At 39.2% G+C, this 17,273-nt stretch overlaps 2 protein-coding genes across 2 annotated transcripts in view; one reads left to right on the top strand and one right to left on the bottom strand.

Moving 5' to 3' along the window:
- The window catches only part of LOC131190292 (uncharacterized), a 170,883-nt gene that overhangs the window by 68,914 nt on the left and 84,696 nt on the right, over window positions 1-17,273 (bottom strand). The window lies entirely within an intron of this gene.
- LOC131190282 (sulfotransferase 6B1-like) lies at window positions 108-12,993 on the top strand. The gene is made up of 7 exons (XM_058167529.1): window positions 108-539; window positions 2,079-2,224; window positions 6,291-6,380; window positions 7,106-7,232; window positions 8,938-9,032; window positions 10,359-10,512; window positions 11,712-12,993. The coding sequence occupies exons 1-7, from the start codon at window positions 344-346 to the stop codon at window positions 11,840-11,842; spliced, it is 939 nt and encodes a 312-aa protein (XP_058023512.1). The 5' UTR covers window positions 108-343; the 3' UTR covers window positions 11,843-12,993.

Here is a 17,273-nt window from a genome sequence, read left to right as displayed (position 1 = left end):
ATCCAGCAAGTGTTTCATAAACTCAGCAACTCTAACCCCATTTTCAGAGAAGGTTGCTTCAGGTCAGTTATCCCCTTAAGAATATCTTTTCCTCTAACATGTTATCTGTTCAATCCAAGTTGGCCACAACTTCATTGGATTTTATTATTTTTTTTGCAGGAGGAAGGGTTGAATAAACTTTGTTCATAGATTTATTTTATGACAGTTAATTAGTAACATGATCTGTTCTTTGAGCATGTACTTTGTCATGTGACAGTTGATTTCTCTATAAATGTATTAGTTTCACTTACGAAGCCAACTGAATCTCTAAGCTACCCATCTGTGGTCTTAGAATAGCACAATCATGACTCAAAAACAGATGGGCAAAATTCTAGATGAGAAGCTGGAAGAAAATGAAAAGGCAGCTGTTTCGGAACGGACTTTTATGTACGATGGAGTGTTATATCCTGCTATGATTAGTTCCCTGGAAACGCTAAAAAGAGTTAATACCTTTAGAGCTCGGAAAGATGATATTGTACTAGTGTCATACCCCAAAACAGGTGAGTATCACAATTTTGCAAGGAATGTCTTTGTCTCTGTACACGTAAAATATAGAATCATAGGGTAGGAGATCTTCTAGGCCAGCCCTCTTTTCAAGGCAGGAGAATTTATATCATCCTGGTCAAATGTATGCATGTTTTAATAGTTCCTTTAGAGTTTCTAATAAAATTCCTGTTAAATAAAAACTAGCAGATTCCAAAGCACTAGACATTTTATTATGATGGGTTAAATAAGTCGTCACCAATTATTATGTTTAAGATGAGATTCTTGACCTTCTGTGTCTTTCCAGAAATACAGGGGTCATACAATGATATTGGCATTTCTGCTTAAAATAATCAACTATATAACAATACTGTCATTCTGAAAATGTCAATCACAAATCAGTTTTCCAAATCAATCCATGCAATGTATGAAAATACATAAACAAAAGTTGTAAAATTAATTTTCCTCTTGTTTGTGTAGTATTGAAAAATGACTTTATCAGTTTCTGAAGGAGAGGGGAATTGAGAGTGTGATTATGTGTGGAGTGACTAGAGATTATAATTTAGGATTTATTTTGGATTATGATTGTTAGTTTTGATACCCTGCATTTTGTTCTGGGAAGTCGGGGTGGGGGGTGGGGGGTAAGGGGTAAGGGAATTGGGGGGTTAAGGGTAGAGGATGGAGTGATGGTTAATGTACAAGGATTATTGAAGATGTATAAACATAATTAATGTAGGGTCGGGTCTGCCCAGTTACCATTTTAGAACGGTGGGGAGGGAGAAAAGAGGAGAGAGTAGGAGGTAGGAAAGAGGAGAAGAGGAAGGAAGAGGGGTAGAAGAGGGAGAAGGAAGGTGTAGGGTGGAGGGAGGAGAGGATGTAGCTAAGAGAAGGAGAGGAAGATCTGGAAAGTAGAAGAAGGTAGAAGAGGGAAGAGAGTTAAAAGGGGGGTGGTGACTGGGCAAGCCCGACTAATTGTATATAACTGTGCATTGGATGAGCTGTTTGATATGATTGTAAAAATAAAACTTTTTTATGAAAAAAGAAAAAGAAAAATGACTTTATCAGGATCTGGGCTGGTGTGTTAATAAATTCTGTATTCTGTGGATATACCCCAAAATAATTACATACAGCACATATCTAGTCAAACCGGATAGATTTAACTATTCAAGGTTGCAAGGACTTTGATTCTGAGATCATGAATATTTCATATAATGTTAATTATAATACAGCTCTATCTGACAGTTTTCTATGTTTCTATATTCTTATTTTAAGAAGAAATTGATAATTGCCATTTTATTAACAATGCCTGATGTCTAGTTACTTGTTCAATATAAAATTCTTACTCAACAAGTTTACATACTTAAAGATACTGTGCATGCAACGGACACCTGAAGTGCACCTGTCTCTCATTTTTTTTTGAAATGTTATGAACCATGTTTATTCCTGCATTTTCTCATTCTATTATTTATGTTTTCAACTCTGATATGGTTGAAATGACCTATGGTCCAGATATGTACTTTGACATATTAAGTGACAACATTTCTGCATTTCTTCAGGTTCAAACTGGGTTGGGGAGATTTTAACGCAGCTGGAAATTGCCTCTGGAAAATATGATGAAGACGAGCAGAAGCGAAGGCAGCAAATACTGCAGGAAGTATCATTATTTCCTTTTCTCGAATTTGGAGATCCAGAAAAATTTGAGGTTAGAAGTCAGAGAAATACTCAGTAGCTTCTATCAAGTGGCAGGAAAATGACATGATTTACAAGCTGAGAAGGGTTTGTAAACAGGAATGCTATTTATGTCAGGGGTCTCCAACCTTGGCAACTTTAAGTGTGAAGCTTTGCTGCCTGGGAAATTCTGGGAGTTGAAGTCCTCCAGGCTTAAAGTTGCCAAGGTTAGAGACCTCTGATTTATATAGTGTAGAGCATCTTGAGACTTAACAAAGTGAAATTCACTCATTAGGAAGGAAAAAAACCTGGATGGGTGCAGAAGAGAAATAGGGATGTTTATGTGAGTTCTCTGTGTTCAGTTTAATCAGCTTACAGCAAGGATATTGTTGTGTCTTGCCCGCCCTCAGAGCAGCCGGGGCCTTCTTACCTGCTCCCGAACACTGAGGAATGTATGCCTCCCGGCCCAAGTCCTGGCTCCATGCCCACACAAACTGCAGAAGAAGGAGCATCTCCCGGCCCCAGCCCTGACTCCATGCCCAGGCAAACAGAGCAGCTAGACCCCTCCCCCTCCTCCACAGCATGTGAGCCTGAGGAGGGTTTATTCCCAACAGCTGCTGATTGGTGTGACCCTCGCATCAGAAGATTGGATACAAGGGAGCCACCATTGACATCAAGACTCAAATCAGCAGAGAAACATTTTTAGCTTGTCTGCTTTGGTTTTTAGCTGAATTAATTTTATTCCAAAGTTTAGCCAGGCTTATTTAGTGTTATTTCCATTGGAATACAGAATGAAATTGCATCTTTAACTTTTGATAATATGCCACTAAATAACAGTGGTAAACACCCAACACACTGCCAATTCAGGGACCATATACAGGCTGCTTGAAGACAACAACAACAACAACAACAATAATAATAATAAGGACTAGAAATAAAAATTCTGTCAGAGATTTTCAGCTTGTCCTTATTTTAAAACATTTTGTGTTGCTCTGTATCTTATTAGAAATACTTAGCTCAGCCCGTGCCTTCTTTCACAGACTATTGTGGAAAAAATGCAATTTATCAATAACAGTCAGATAGGAAAGGATCCAAGTGTCCATTCCGCATCTGAAGAATTTCCTCAATCTATATCCCTATAGTACTGAGGGAAACCTTATCCATTTCTCTGGAATCAATTAAGGGACCATTGTATCCAACCAAGAGTTCCATGTGAGCTGAAAAGTTCTGGAATGCTGTACTGAACATACTGAACACAATTTAGCAAGGGAAATTTGGCCTGGAACTGTTTTCAGTGATTTATTTCTATTAGTAGGAATGAGATGCCAAAAGTCATTTTTAAACACATTGTTTGCATGGGAAGGGGGAAAAAACCTGCTTAAAATGTTGGCTTTCCAGCTGTGTATGGTTCCTTCTAAAGTGTCTTCCTTCTAAACAAGTTGCTAAATTTTTGGAAGCAAAAATTGAAGAACACTATTGACTTTCGTTTCTCTCCCAAGTCCACTCTTGCCTTCAGCCTCCTTGTAATGGGTGTTGTTCTGTCTCCTTCCCCACTTCAGACCCATGAGCTGGCCTTCAGCCAGTGGATTCATGGCTCTTATCAGTCCTGGCAGAGAAATCGCAGCTGCCTGCCAAAGTTCAAACAAATGACTCACGTAGCAAGACTTTCAGCTCTTTTTGAAATGATTCAGCTAAACTTTTGCTTCCCGTGGAGTGAGAGCAATCCCAAAGCTCCTTATATATCCTGTGGGGTGGGGCTCCTGCCCCACCCTTCCTTTTGATGATGCCGCCTCTCTAATCTTCTGAAGCGCGGGTCAAGCCAAGCTTGATTATTATCAGCTGGGTCTGAAGGCGTAGCCTGGGGAAGGGAGGAATCGGGGGATGACGGCCTCATTACGTCCTCCAACTGGTCTGGTTCTGGCTCCTGGAGCTGGGCCAAAGGAATCGGTGCTCCCGAGGTAAGCCTTACCGGCCCTTCCCCTTCACTCTCGGAGTCACTGTTGGACATGGGTCCAGGTTCGGGGGCTGGAGTCACAACAGGTGTGCATGTGAGGGGAGCTTTCAGGACCCAATCAGATAAACTGGATAGGTCTCATAAATGAGATTTGTTAAAAGAGAACAGTAGCATTGTAGCATTTCAACAAAGCAAAAATAATAATGTAAGCAGCATGCAGCAAAGTATTTCCTTCTCCCTTCTCCATCTGTCTACAAAGACTCTTGAAGAATAGCAATAGCACTTAGACTTATATACCACCTGTATAATGCTTTACAGCACTCTCTGGGTGGTTTACAAGGTCAGCATATTGGTCCCAACAATCTCATTTTATCATTTATCAGAAGAATGGAAGGCTGAGTCAACCTTGAGCCCGTCAGGATCAAACTCCAGGCTGTGGGCAGAGTTTGCCTACAATACTGTATTGTAGGCAAACTTTGAGTCACCAGGGCTCTTCAAGAGGTTGGAACGGAGCAAATTGATATATAGCTTTATTGCTCTACTATTCTGTGCACATTTATCTCTCTGCCCGCAAGTGTATTACTACTGTGTCATATTGTGTGTATGTGTCACTGTGCTTCTAAAATATAACTATGTAAACCATATAATTTCTCATATTAGAATTAACCAAATGTGATAATTATGTAGGGGATGCAATGGCTCAATGGTTAAAGATGATGAGCTTGTTAGCTGAAGAGCTGACATCCCGGGTTCAAGATCTGACCTCCATGCCATGGGCTGAACTCCCATTACTTACCCCAGCTTCTGCCCACCTAGCAGTTTTAAAGCATGCAAATGGAAGTATATTAATAGGTACCACTGTAATGGGAAGGTAATAGCATTCTGTGCACCTTTGGCGTATAACCATGCTTGTCACATGATCATGGATTATCTTTGGATAACATTGGCTCCCTCGGCCAAGGAACGGAGATGAGCACCGTGCCCTAGAGTCACACATGACTGACAGGGAAACCTTTACCTTTTTTGTTAATTATGCTTAGATACCAATCTCTTGTGGCTAGCCAAATAATTACCTTCTTCTTGAGTCTTCTCTAATCCCCGATTGGGTAGGAGCAAATCGTCAAAGCACAATTCTGTTCTCTTTTCTGGGATCTTGTCATTACACCAGAAGTGGTGGTATTTGGTCCACCTTAAACATGAGAACTTTTAGCACCCAAACTAACTAAATCCAGTTTAATTTGCCAGCCATGTTCCCCTACCCACCCAGTTCCAAAACTTCAACTCCAATTTCCTTTCTGCTGGCTCACTAGCTTGTTTTCACATCCTTTAAACTCTTAGTATCAGATCTCTGTATATGTGAAAGAAAAAAACCTTATCTGCTCCACCTCAGTGCTTTCCCAGAGGAATTTATCACTCTCCAAATGCAGCACAAGTATTGGGGATATCATGTCACAGAATGACAGTCAGTGTTTAGCTGCCCAATTCTTTCACATTTTTACACTGCACTATGGATCCCACAGTAACTTCCTCACATCAATCAGTATGATTTATATGAAACAATCAAATAATTAGGTAGCATCAGGCAAAAGCAACCGCAAGGATTCCTGAAGAGTTTTGTTGCTAGTTGTCTATGTTACAAGAATCTGACCAGAATGATTGCATTTCCTTGGGAACAGCAAGAGCCGTGGTGGTGCATTGGTTAGCATGCAGCACTATAGGCTATGTCTGCTGATAGCTGGCTGCCAGCAGTTCGGCAGTTCGAGTCCTACCAGGCTCAAGGTTGACTCCACCTTCCATCCTTCCAAGGTCAGTAAAATGAGGACCCAGATTGTTAGGGGCAATAGGCTGACTCTGTAAACTACCTAGAGAGGGCTGGAAAGCATTGTGAAGAGGTATATAAGTCCAAATGCTAATGTAAGGCTTCAAGGATTCTGGGCGAGCTCAGACCTGTGCTGCTTCCTGTCGCGCAATAACTCCAAACTCAGGCCCCTCCCTCCAGTCTAGCTGGAGATTCCACCACAGAGTTTAGGATGACAAAGATCAGTGGGACTCAGTTTTTTTAGGGATGAACTTTAATGTCCCTAATTTATAATGTCCCTCTTTGAATGAACGGTGTTAACTTGCTATGATTTTAATATTATTAAAGAGGATGGAAAAACTGCCTTCCAGAAGAATTATAAAAACACACCTCATCCCTCGAAAGTTGCCCAGGTCTCTTTTTGAAAAGAAGACAAAAGTAAGTACCTGCATTTTCTCAATTACAATTTTATATGTCATTATAGATGATAGATATCATCTATCAATAAGGTGCTGTCAAATTAATTTACACAGAAAAATAGGACAACAAGCCCAAGATCATACCAACTTTTTAGGTCCTGAACTGGCCTGGAGCACAGCTATAAGAAACTATTTTATTCAAAATAAACATTGAATGATTTCTTCTGTTTTTCAAGCAAGCAAGAAAGGTTCAACATTGGAGCTCGAAGTCTGGGATTGTTGCAGCTTGATTTTGTTATTTAGTGTTGTATCAGACAAGTTCATCAAATCAGTGGTATCTTCACTTAATTATTCAGAGTGAGCCATTGTTAAATCTCATGTCAAATATTCTTAGCTTTGCTACTTACAATACTTTACTTAGGAAATGGAAATAGAATAGATTGGACAACCATTTTTTCAGAAAGGCACTGGGTCTCCTGCTTGAGCAGGGGACTGGAATAGAAGACCTCCAAGGTCCTTTCCTCTGGGTTATTCTGCTATTCTGTTTTGTGAAATAACTTTTTTTTTAAAAAAAATATTCTCCTAATTTGATAATTTTATCTCTAATCCCTATTCAGTTCATTTCCAAATACATTTGAACTTTCATACTTTGATTTTCAAAAATGGACTGTTTTTACTACTATTCTGGCTCTGCTCTCCTAGATTTTATACTTACATGCCAATATATTCTTTTTTCTTTCAAAGATACTGGTTTTGTTTCGGAATCCAAAGGATACAGCTGTATCTTTCTTCCATTTTTCCAAAGGCATAAAACTGAATTCTGATCAGAAAAACTGGGATGAGTTCTTTGAAGAGTTTATCACTGGAAAAGGTGTTCTTTTCTTCTTATTCATTGGAAAAAATATATATCCATGCTTGAAATAAGGCAGACAGTGGATTACAGAGAGCCCTTGGTCTTATTTTATTTATCTTTCAGTCTCCTGTACCTTCTATCTGTCTGTGAAGGAGAAGCAAGATCTCTTTGAACAAAGGATTCCTTTCTCTGTTTGTCTTTGGGCACAGAAAATTATTTCTGCTGCTTCAGTAAAAGGAACAATAGTTCCATGTTTCATTTCATTCTCTAAATTCATCTCACAGACGTAATAAACCAGGATTAACTTCACATTAGCCTAGTATTTGCATACCATGCTATGACTTTCTCCATCCCCATAAATCATTATGTTGTAATGTGATGACAAAGCTCACACAACATGCTAAGAAAATGGCAGTGTTTCCTATAGTACTGAACTACAAACTACCCAACCTCATTTTAGTCTAGTACAGCATGTTGTGTGAATTTGGCCAGTAAGTAACATTTATTTGATTTGTGTTTGTAGTATACATGTCTAACACAGACTATAAAGAAAAATATTCTTGCTTCCCATACTCTCTGCAAATACATTAATTTCCATTCAGGAATCATTTGTAAGCTCCTTTGAAAAGTAATCCATCTACCATCCAGTCAGAACTGAAAAAGCTTCTTGAATGAGAAGTGAAACATCTTCCTCAAGGATAAAAATATAATGTAGTTGCCTTTTGACCCTAACCCTAACCTTTGAGAATACCATGACCTGGATGGCTGAGAATCTCCGTAGACATTAATTCTCATTTATCTGCTTAATTGCCGTTTAATATTATTGCCTGTTAAATCGAGATCCATTTTTTTCAGTATTCTAAGTCTCTCATTTGACACCATCAGTTCTACTAGTATTGATAATGAAAAATACTACATTTGTTTTAAAGTTGACTTTTCGGTTTAGTGTAAGGAAAGTGGCCAAATATATTTACTTCAAGGAGCAAGGACATTGATAATTCTGGGACAGGTGTGACCAGAAGTGTCTGAAGGTGGCATCAAGGGAGGGCAAAAGGATCCCTGGGGGCATGATGGCACCTTGGTGCTTTCCTCATTTTGATGAGAATGTTGGATCTTGCCAATGTCTCTGAATGTGGTTGACTATGCTTGAAATGACAACATACCCCACAAAGAAAAATTTCAATTATCAGACTGTGAATGAATGGCAAAGCAAACATCAGTTTTGGTGAATAATTAAGGCAATCTAACAAGCTAACAAACAGGGGGCTGTCAAAATGTCAAAAAGATGACGGACATGACTATACAATCAAACCCTGCATCATTTTAAAAATGTTTTGTATAAGTAAAAAAGGTTTTGATTCAGCAGTCATAAGTTTTTGATTCTCTCTGTGGATTCCCGTTAGCCAAGCAACCCAACAATTTAATAATAATAATAATAATAATAATAATAATAATAATAATAATAATAATAATAATAATAATAATAATTTAAACTATGTATCATAATCCACATTTGTTAATTATCAGAAAAATGTAAAATAGAAAGGGTACAGTGAAAGATCATATTGGAATCAATATAAAATATTGATGGAAAAAAATGAATAGGTGGATGTTTGTTTGGTTGTTTTCTGGGACTGTGGGGCCAAACACCAACATAAATATTCTCATTACTGTTCACTCTGTTATATAGATAAATAACCAAAATGTTTTGCTTTCCTATCAGTGGCTTATGGATCTTATTTTGATCATATTACTGAATGGAACAACTATCTGGATGACAGCAATGTATCTTTTATTACCTATGAGGAAATAAAAGAGGTAAGTTTTTAAGAGTAAATATTTAGATTTAATTTAATAATAAAATTACGTCTTGCCAAGTACTATATAGTAATGAACAATTGATCAGGAAATAGAAATAGGAAATGTAATTCAATGTTTCTGCCTGGTTATTTTTCTCTAAGTAAATATCTCAGAAACATTTTCATTTTAAAGCCAATCTCTGGATCTGCTGATCTACTCCTACTAATATTTCAATGAAACAATAAAGATTATGGGTTTTTTGCTTATTTCTTTATTTATTCTAATTTGCACAAGCCCAACCTATAAATATCAAAATGACCGTGTGGTACCTAGATCAAGACATGAATGGAAGGAATTTAAATGTTTCCAGGAAAGCATCACTTACTTATGTTATATATTTCAATTATAAATTTTTTATTTCCATTTTCCAACATCATATTTATGTACAAACTATTATCCATCATTAATCATTAATTTTTATTTATTACTGATTCAGGCCTGCCCGACTGCCACTTCCTTTCTTCACAACCTCCCTCTACCCTCTACTACTTTCCCATCCTTCATCTCCTTCACTTTACTACTTTCTCTCCTCCTTCTCCACTCCTCCCTTCTTCCACCCTATCTCGCCTGGATTACTGCAATGCTCTCTACATGGGGCTCCCCTTGAGGGGCATCCGGAGGCTTCAGTTGGTCCAGAACGCGGCTGCGCGGGTGATAGAGGGAGCCCCTCAGGGCTCCCGTGTTACACCTATCCTGCGCAGACTGCACTGGCTACCTGTGGCCTTCCGGGTGCGCTTCAAGGTGTTGGTGACAATCTTTAAAGCGCTCCATGGCATAGGGCCGGGCTATTTACGGGACCGCCTACTGCTACCAAATACCTCTCACCGACCCGTGCGCTCTCACAGAGAGGGACTCCTCAGGGTGCCGTCAGCTAGGCAGTGCCGTCTGGCGACACCCAGGGGAAGGGCCTTCTCTGTGGGGGCTCCCACCCTCTGGAACGAACTCCCTCCAGGACTTCGTCAACTTCCGGACCTCCGAACCTTTCGTCGCGAGCTTAAAACGCACTTATTCATCTGCGCGGGACTGGATTAGGTTTTAAAGTTATTGGTTTTAAGGGTTTTTTTATTATTTATATTGTTTTTTAAATTCGGCAATAGAATAAGTTTTTTAATTGTTGTTTTTTAATTTGTATTTATATGTATTTTAACTGCCTGTGAACCGCCCTGAGTCCTTAGGGAGATAGGGCGGTATATAAATTTGAAAAATAAATAAATAAATAAACCTTCTTATTCCCTTCCTCCTTCTCAACTCTTTACTTATGTTATATATTGATGTGTTATTCAGAATCCAGTCTCAGCACTGAAAAAAATAGCCAAATTCTTTGACTTTTCTGTGACTGAAGAGGAAATTGAGAGCATTGTAAAGAAAACAAGTTTTGAAAGCATGAAAGGTACCACAGAAAACTATGGAAAACTAGGGAAGATACTTTTCCGCAAAGGTAATATTGTAATATTTTTAATAATTTTGTCAATAATACTTAATAGTCTTCTCTAATCTAGTGGCTTCATGGTGTGTGGGATTTCAACTCCCAATACTTAAAGGTGTGTTGGGTAGGAATGATAAGGGCTGAAGTCTAGCAATGGATTGGGAAAGGCTGATATTCATAATGCTTTTAGGACATTAGCTTAGGCAGCTTTAAGGACACGGTGGCTCAGGGGTTAAGATGATCAAAAGGTCAGCAGTTCAGCAGTTCGAATCCCTAGTGCTGCCGTGTAATGGGGTGAGCTCCCGTTACTTGTCCAAGCTTCTGCCAACCTAGCAGTTAGAAAGCATGTAAAAAATGCAAGTAGAAAAAATAGGGACCACTTTTGGTGGGAAGGTAACAGCGTTCCATACGCCTTTGGCGTTGAGTCATGCCAGTCACATGACCACAGAGATGTCTTCGGACATCGCTGGCTCTTCGGCTTTGAAACGAAGATAAGCACCGCCCCCTAGAGTCGGGAACGACTAGCATGTATGTGCGAGGGGAATCTTTACCTTTACCTTTTAGGTAGCTTTATTCAAATATTAGGGAATATGATACAGACCCTAACTTACAACAGTTCATTTAGTGACCAAAGTTATAGCATACCTGAAAAAAGTGACATGGCCATTTTTCACCCTTACAACCATTGCAGTTTCCCCATGGTCGTGTGATCAAAATTTGGATGCTTGGCAATTGTTTTGTATTTATGATGGTTGCCATGTCCCAGAGACAGGCCTTTTCAATCTTCTGACAAGCAAAATCAATGGGGAAGTCAGATTAAACTAACAACCATGTTACTAATTTAACAACTGCAGTGATTCATTTAACAAATGTGGCAAGAAAGGTCATAAAACGGACCAAAACTCATTTAACAGCTGTCTCGATAAGCAAGAGAACTTTTGGGCTAATCCTCCCATCACCCCGCCCCCATCCTGCCAGAACCGATGAAGCTTCTTGGATGAGAAGCAAAATGTTTTCTTCTTCTCCCTCAAGGGGAAAACCAGTCCAGCTGCCTTTTGAAAAAGTATCTTTGAGACAATTATGACCTGGATGACTGACAATCTCCATAGAGTTTTGAAGAATAGCAAGTCTTTGGGAGAAAGACTTTCTCACCCTTTACCTTCCACCTACCACTGTAATTCTTCTTTTCTTTCTTTTCTTTTCTTTTTTAGGCATAGTAGGTGATTGGATGTCTGTCTTCTCAGAAAGCCAGAATGAAAAAATGGACAGAAAATTTGAAGAGACTGTAGCTAAAACTAAACTTGGAATGATGTTGAAATATGAGCTGTACTGCAAAAACTGACAAGATCATCAGTGCTACAAACATCTCATGTTCTGATTCTCTGCATAAGGCTAAACATACTTACCGTATTTTTCAGAGTATAAGGCACACTTTTTTCACCCTTAAAAGAGGCTGAAAATTTGGGTGCATCTTATACTCTGAATGTAGCTTTTTCAAAGCTTTTTTTTCAACCCTAATGAGGCGCTAGCGAGTAAAGCGATCTTCCCTCTGACTTTCAGCTGTGCTTTAGCTTTTTTTCAGCCCTAACGAGTTGCTAGCGAGTGAAGTGATTTTCCACATGCTTTCCTGCTCCCTCCGATTCTCGGCTGTCTTTTAGAAGCTTTTTTTCAGGCCTAACGAGGCGCCAGCGAATGATCTCTCTGCTTTGCCTGCTTTTCTCATTGCTGCTCCCTCTCAGCTGTGCTTTAGAAGCTGTTTTTTATCCCCAAGCAGGGGGTAAAAAGTGCGCGCTCAAAACCAGCAAACTTTTTTCCCCCTATTTTCCTCCACAAAAATTAAACTGCATCTTATACTCCAGTGCGTCTTATACTTTGAAAAATATGGTAAGTTGTTCAAGAATTGATAGTGCCTTCCTCTGTCTCCAGATGTGCCAGATGTCATTTCTGATACCGGTAATCCCAACACAGTTATTGGTTGGGTTATATGATGAGCCAAAGATTATAGGAGCTGAAGTCCAACAATCTGAAAAAAAGCTCAATTAAAGGGAAGGAAGAATTGGAGTATTACAATATATGGGGGCAATTTTATCAATGGATAGAAACTGAATATAAACAATAAGCAATGTAAAAGCAAGAAATATGGAAAAAAATATGCTGTAATATGGCAAATATGAACATAAGAAGAAAGATAAATATGTACTAAGAAAATGATGATAAATGTTGATTCTGAAGACACAAAATTTTTTATACCCAGATGATACAATGATTTTATTAATGATGAATTGTTTGTTTAAAAAAATTTATACATACATACATACATACATACGTGCATATATATATATATATATAGGTCTTTGGTTGTTCGGGTTTTCTCCCGTGTAAAATTGGAAGTGTCTTGGTGACGTTTCGACGAAGTCTCATTCGTCATCTTCAGGCTTCAGCTTCGTGCTTCTGGGAGCAATGTGTGATCGCAGCTGTTTCTTCCTTTTAACTGCTAGTGGGGGTTTGAACTGATTGGGTGGGAGCTTGGCTGTGCTCTGATTGGATGGGGGTTTTTCTGTGCTCTGATTGGCTGGGGTGTGTCCTGTGTTGGTGGGGGCTTGGTTGTGCTCAGTCTAATCTGTGCTGCAGGGGATTTGAGCTGGTGAGCTGCATAGCTGTTGTTTGGCTTTGTGGTCGTGCTACATCTTCATAGTGGGTGTCAGTCTGCTGCATGAATGGATTGGAGGGGTTTGAAATGGCTAATGTTGCAGCTGCGGTCTGGCTTCTGGTCCTTGGTCATGTTTTATGATCAGTGTGGGTTTGGGTCTGCTTTCTGGGTGGATGTGGTGGTGACATCCTGTGTGGACCTTGTGAGTGTGGGTCTGGTGTCATTCCTCGTGTTAGGGACTCGTTTGTCAATAAGGCGGGTTTCAAATGGCTGGTAGGCGGAGGTGTCATCTCGTTTGTTCATGCTGTGTGGGCGTTTTCTATCTCAATGGCTTCTCTGATTATTCTGTTGTTAAAGTGTTCAGTTTTGGCGATAGTTCTGGTCTTTTAAAGTCAATATCATGTCCTGTGACTTTAAAGTGTTGGACCAGGGAAGAAGTTGGTTCCTCTTTTTTGAATGAGTTCTTGTGTTCTTCAATGCGTGCACTTATTCTTCTGTTGGTTTGTCCAATGTATGTGGTGGGGCAGGCGGTGCATGGGATTTCATATACTCCTTGATTTTCTAACTCAATTTTGTCTTTGGGGTTTCTTAGGATGGTGGATATTTTTCTGTTTGTGCAGAATGCTGTCTTGATGTTGTGTTTGTGGAGGATCTTGCTGATTCTGTCTGTGGTGCCTTTTATATATGGGAGGAGGGCTGTGCCGTTTTCTTGTTCTCTGTCTTGGGTTTTAGTGGGGGTTCTTTTGGATTAGCTTGGTAATCTTATTTGTTTGGGAATCCATTGGATGTTAGTACATTAGTGAGAGTGTCTAGTTCGGGTTTTAGGTGTTGTTCATCAGCTAAGCATTTTGTTCTGGAGATGAGTGTCTTGGCTACGGAGTTGATCTGTGCTGGGTGGTGGTGTGAGAGTGCGTGCAGATAGCGGTTTGTGTGTGTTTTCTTCTGGTAGATGGTGTGTCCTAGGGAGCCATTGGGTTTTCTGTAGACTAAGACATCCAGGAAGGGAAGTTGGTTATTAACTTCTGTTTCCATGGTGAACTGTATTTTGGGGTGTAGGCTATTGAGGTGTGTGAGGAAGTTGTCAAGTTTTTCTTTCCTGTGTGGCCAGATTATGAAGGTGTCGTCTACATATCTGAGCCAGAGTTTGGGTTTGTGATCAGATTTTTCTAGAGCTTGGGTTTCAAAGTGTTCCATGTAGAGATTGACAATGACAGGTGAGAGGGGTGATCCCATGGGTGCTCCTTCTACTTGTTTGTATTTTTGTCCATTGTAGATGAAGTATGTGTTGGATAGGCAGTGGTTGGTCAGATCTAGGATGTGCTTGGGGGGGTTATATTTGTTTTGGATAGCTGTCAAGGCTTCTTTGATTGGCACTTGGGTGAAGAGGGATATGACATCAAAGCTCACGAGTAGGTCGCTGGGCTGTAAGTTTTGTTTCTTTATGATCTCTATGAACTGGAATGAGTTTTTTATTCCATTCCATTCATGCAGCAGACTGACACCCACTATGAAGATGTAGCACGACCACAAAGCCAAACAACAGCTATGCAGCTCACCAGCTCAAATCCCCCTGCAGCACAGACTAGACTGAGCACAACCAAGCCCCCACCAACACAGGACACACCCCCATCCAATCAGAGCACAGAAAAAACCCCATCCAATCAGAGCACAGCCAAGCTCCCACCCAATCAGTTCAAACCCCCACTAGCAGTTAAAAGGAAGAAACAGCTGCGATCACACATTGCTCCCAGAAGCACGAAGCTGAAGCCTGAAGATGACGAATGAGACTTCGTCGAAACGTCGCCAAGACACTTCCAATTTTACACGGAGAAAACCCGAACAACCAAAGACCTATATACAAACACCCGTGAAAACCTCAGAAAACAAATATATATATATATATATATATATATATATATATATATTCTGAGGTTTTCGCGGGTGTTTGTATGTAGGTCTGGTTATTCGGGTTTTCCCACCTTCAGGCTGCAGCTTCGTGCTTCTGGGAGCAATGTGTGATCGCAGCTGTTTCTTCCCTTTAACTGGAAGAACTGGAAGTTCTTCCCTTTAAACTTTTAACTGGAAGTTTCTTCCCTTTAATTTCCTTTTAACTTAACCCCCACTAGCAGTTAAAAGGAAAAAACAGCTGCAATCACACATTGCTCCCAGAAGCACGAAGCTGAAGCCTGAAGATGACGAATGAGACTTCATCGAAACATCGCCAAGACACTTCCAATTTTACATGGGAGAAAACCCGAACAACCAAAGACCTACACACACACACACACACACACACACACACACACACACATATTTATTTATTTATTTATTTATTAAATTTTTATACCGCCCTTCTCCCAAAGGACTCAGGGCGGTGTACAGCCAGAATAAAAACAAAGAGGTATACAATTTAAAACAACATTTAAAAAGAGCAAATTTTAAAGGCTGATTATTAAAATTTAAGTTAAAAAGTTAAAAATATTAAAAAACCCAATTAAAATACATCACTAATTATGCCAGTCCCGCTTTAATGAATAAATATGTTTTGAGCTCACGACGGAAGATATATATATCTATATATATATATATCTGAAAAAAAGCTGCTTTCAATACACCATTCACTTTTTTCTCCTCTTATAGATATTGACATTTTTGATATTACATACTTACTTTTAAGTGGAAGAACTCTTCCAGAATTAATTTTAAAAAAAATATATACTTACCTATAAGAAAGTACTCCTTTATTCTTTGCCACATTTATTGAGTAATGATCGAAAGACAATGACTAAGAAGCTTCTATTGTCCCTCATAACAGAATTCCTTATAAATTTTATTTTGGTATAATACAGAAATTCAACCCAAATTTGAAAGAGATAAAGCTCTTGGTTCTAACATATACCAAATGTCCTGCTCTGTATGACCACTAACACAAAGAAACTTTATAGTCAAGGCTGTCCACAAAGAGGCAAAGGTGAAAACAGTGTTGCCCTGTTGGGTCAGAAATTCCATATTTTCATATTTGTGATATCATTAGCCAGACATAAGAAGGAGGTCCAATTTATGATACATATTACAGTGCTGCTTCCCTCATTTTGACAAAACTCTATGCATGTTGTGGCAAACTACATACACCTTATGTATAATGGCCCTGTACGTGTTTACTTAAAAGGAAATAACATTGAGATCAATAGGGCTAACCTTCAGATAAAATGGATAGGACTGGAGCCTTACAATAAAATCATATCTACATGAAGTTCTTATTCTTATGAGATCACACCTGGAGCACTGGACATAGTTCTGAGGTGACACTTCTAGAAGCATAATTGACAGGCTAGAAAAGCCTTAGAGGACAGCAACAAAGATGGTAGAGGGACTTGAGGACATGCCTTATGAAGGCAGGCTGAAGAAACCTCAAACGTTTAGTTGAAGGGAAAAAACAGAGAAAAAATATATGGTTTTCAGATTTCCCATTATGGATTTAAGTATTTTTTTTACTTTTGAGCTGTGTCTTGCTTCTTTAACTTTCATTTTGCTCAGCACCATTCTGCATAAAGTAATAAACAAACCAGCCAGCAGATGTCAACCTTTTATAGTGTATACTCTGAATGGGACAGCTTGCCTCAGCCAACTCACTCTGGCCAACTCGCCATAGCCAACTCGTCGCAGCCAATTCGCCATGGCTAACTCACCATGGGATAAGAGTTACACTAATATCGAACAAATGGTGGAATGGAATCATTAAAGAAAAGATGCCAAAGGAGAGACAAAATGAAATGTGAATGACAAAAATATTTTTAAAATTATTTCAATTAATTAAATTGAATTATTGAATTGTCCCGCAGCGGGTTGTCAGCTGGGATCATCAGAACTCTTTAAAAGCATTTTTTCTACAACCTCTTCGGCTGAAGAGGTTGTAAAAAATGCTTTTAAAAGCCTGTGATGATCAGGCAACTCAGCTGGGATTGCCAGAGAAAAAAAAAGCTTTTAAAGACTTCTGACAATCCCAGCTGAGTTGCCTGATCGCCAGAACCTTTTAAAAGCATTTTTTACAACCTCTTCGGCTGAAGAGGTTGTAAAAAAAAATGCTTTTAAAAGAAAAAGAAAAAGTTGGCCATGCCCACCC

This window comes from Ahaetulla prasina, chromosome 1 (assembly GCF_028640845.1).
Source record: "Ahaetulla prasina isolate Xishuangbanna chromosome 1, ASM2864084v1, whole genome shotgun sequence".
Classification (NCBI taxonomy): domain Eukaryota; kingdom Metazoa; phylum Chordata; class Lepidosauria; order Squamata; family Colubridae; genus Ahaetulla; species Ahaetulla prasina.
The sequence above is the reverse complement of the archived record's forward strand: the minus strand, read 5'-3'. Positions and strand labels throughout refer to the sequence as shown.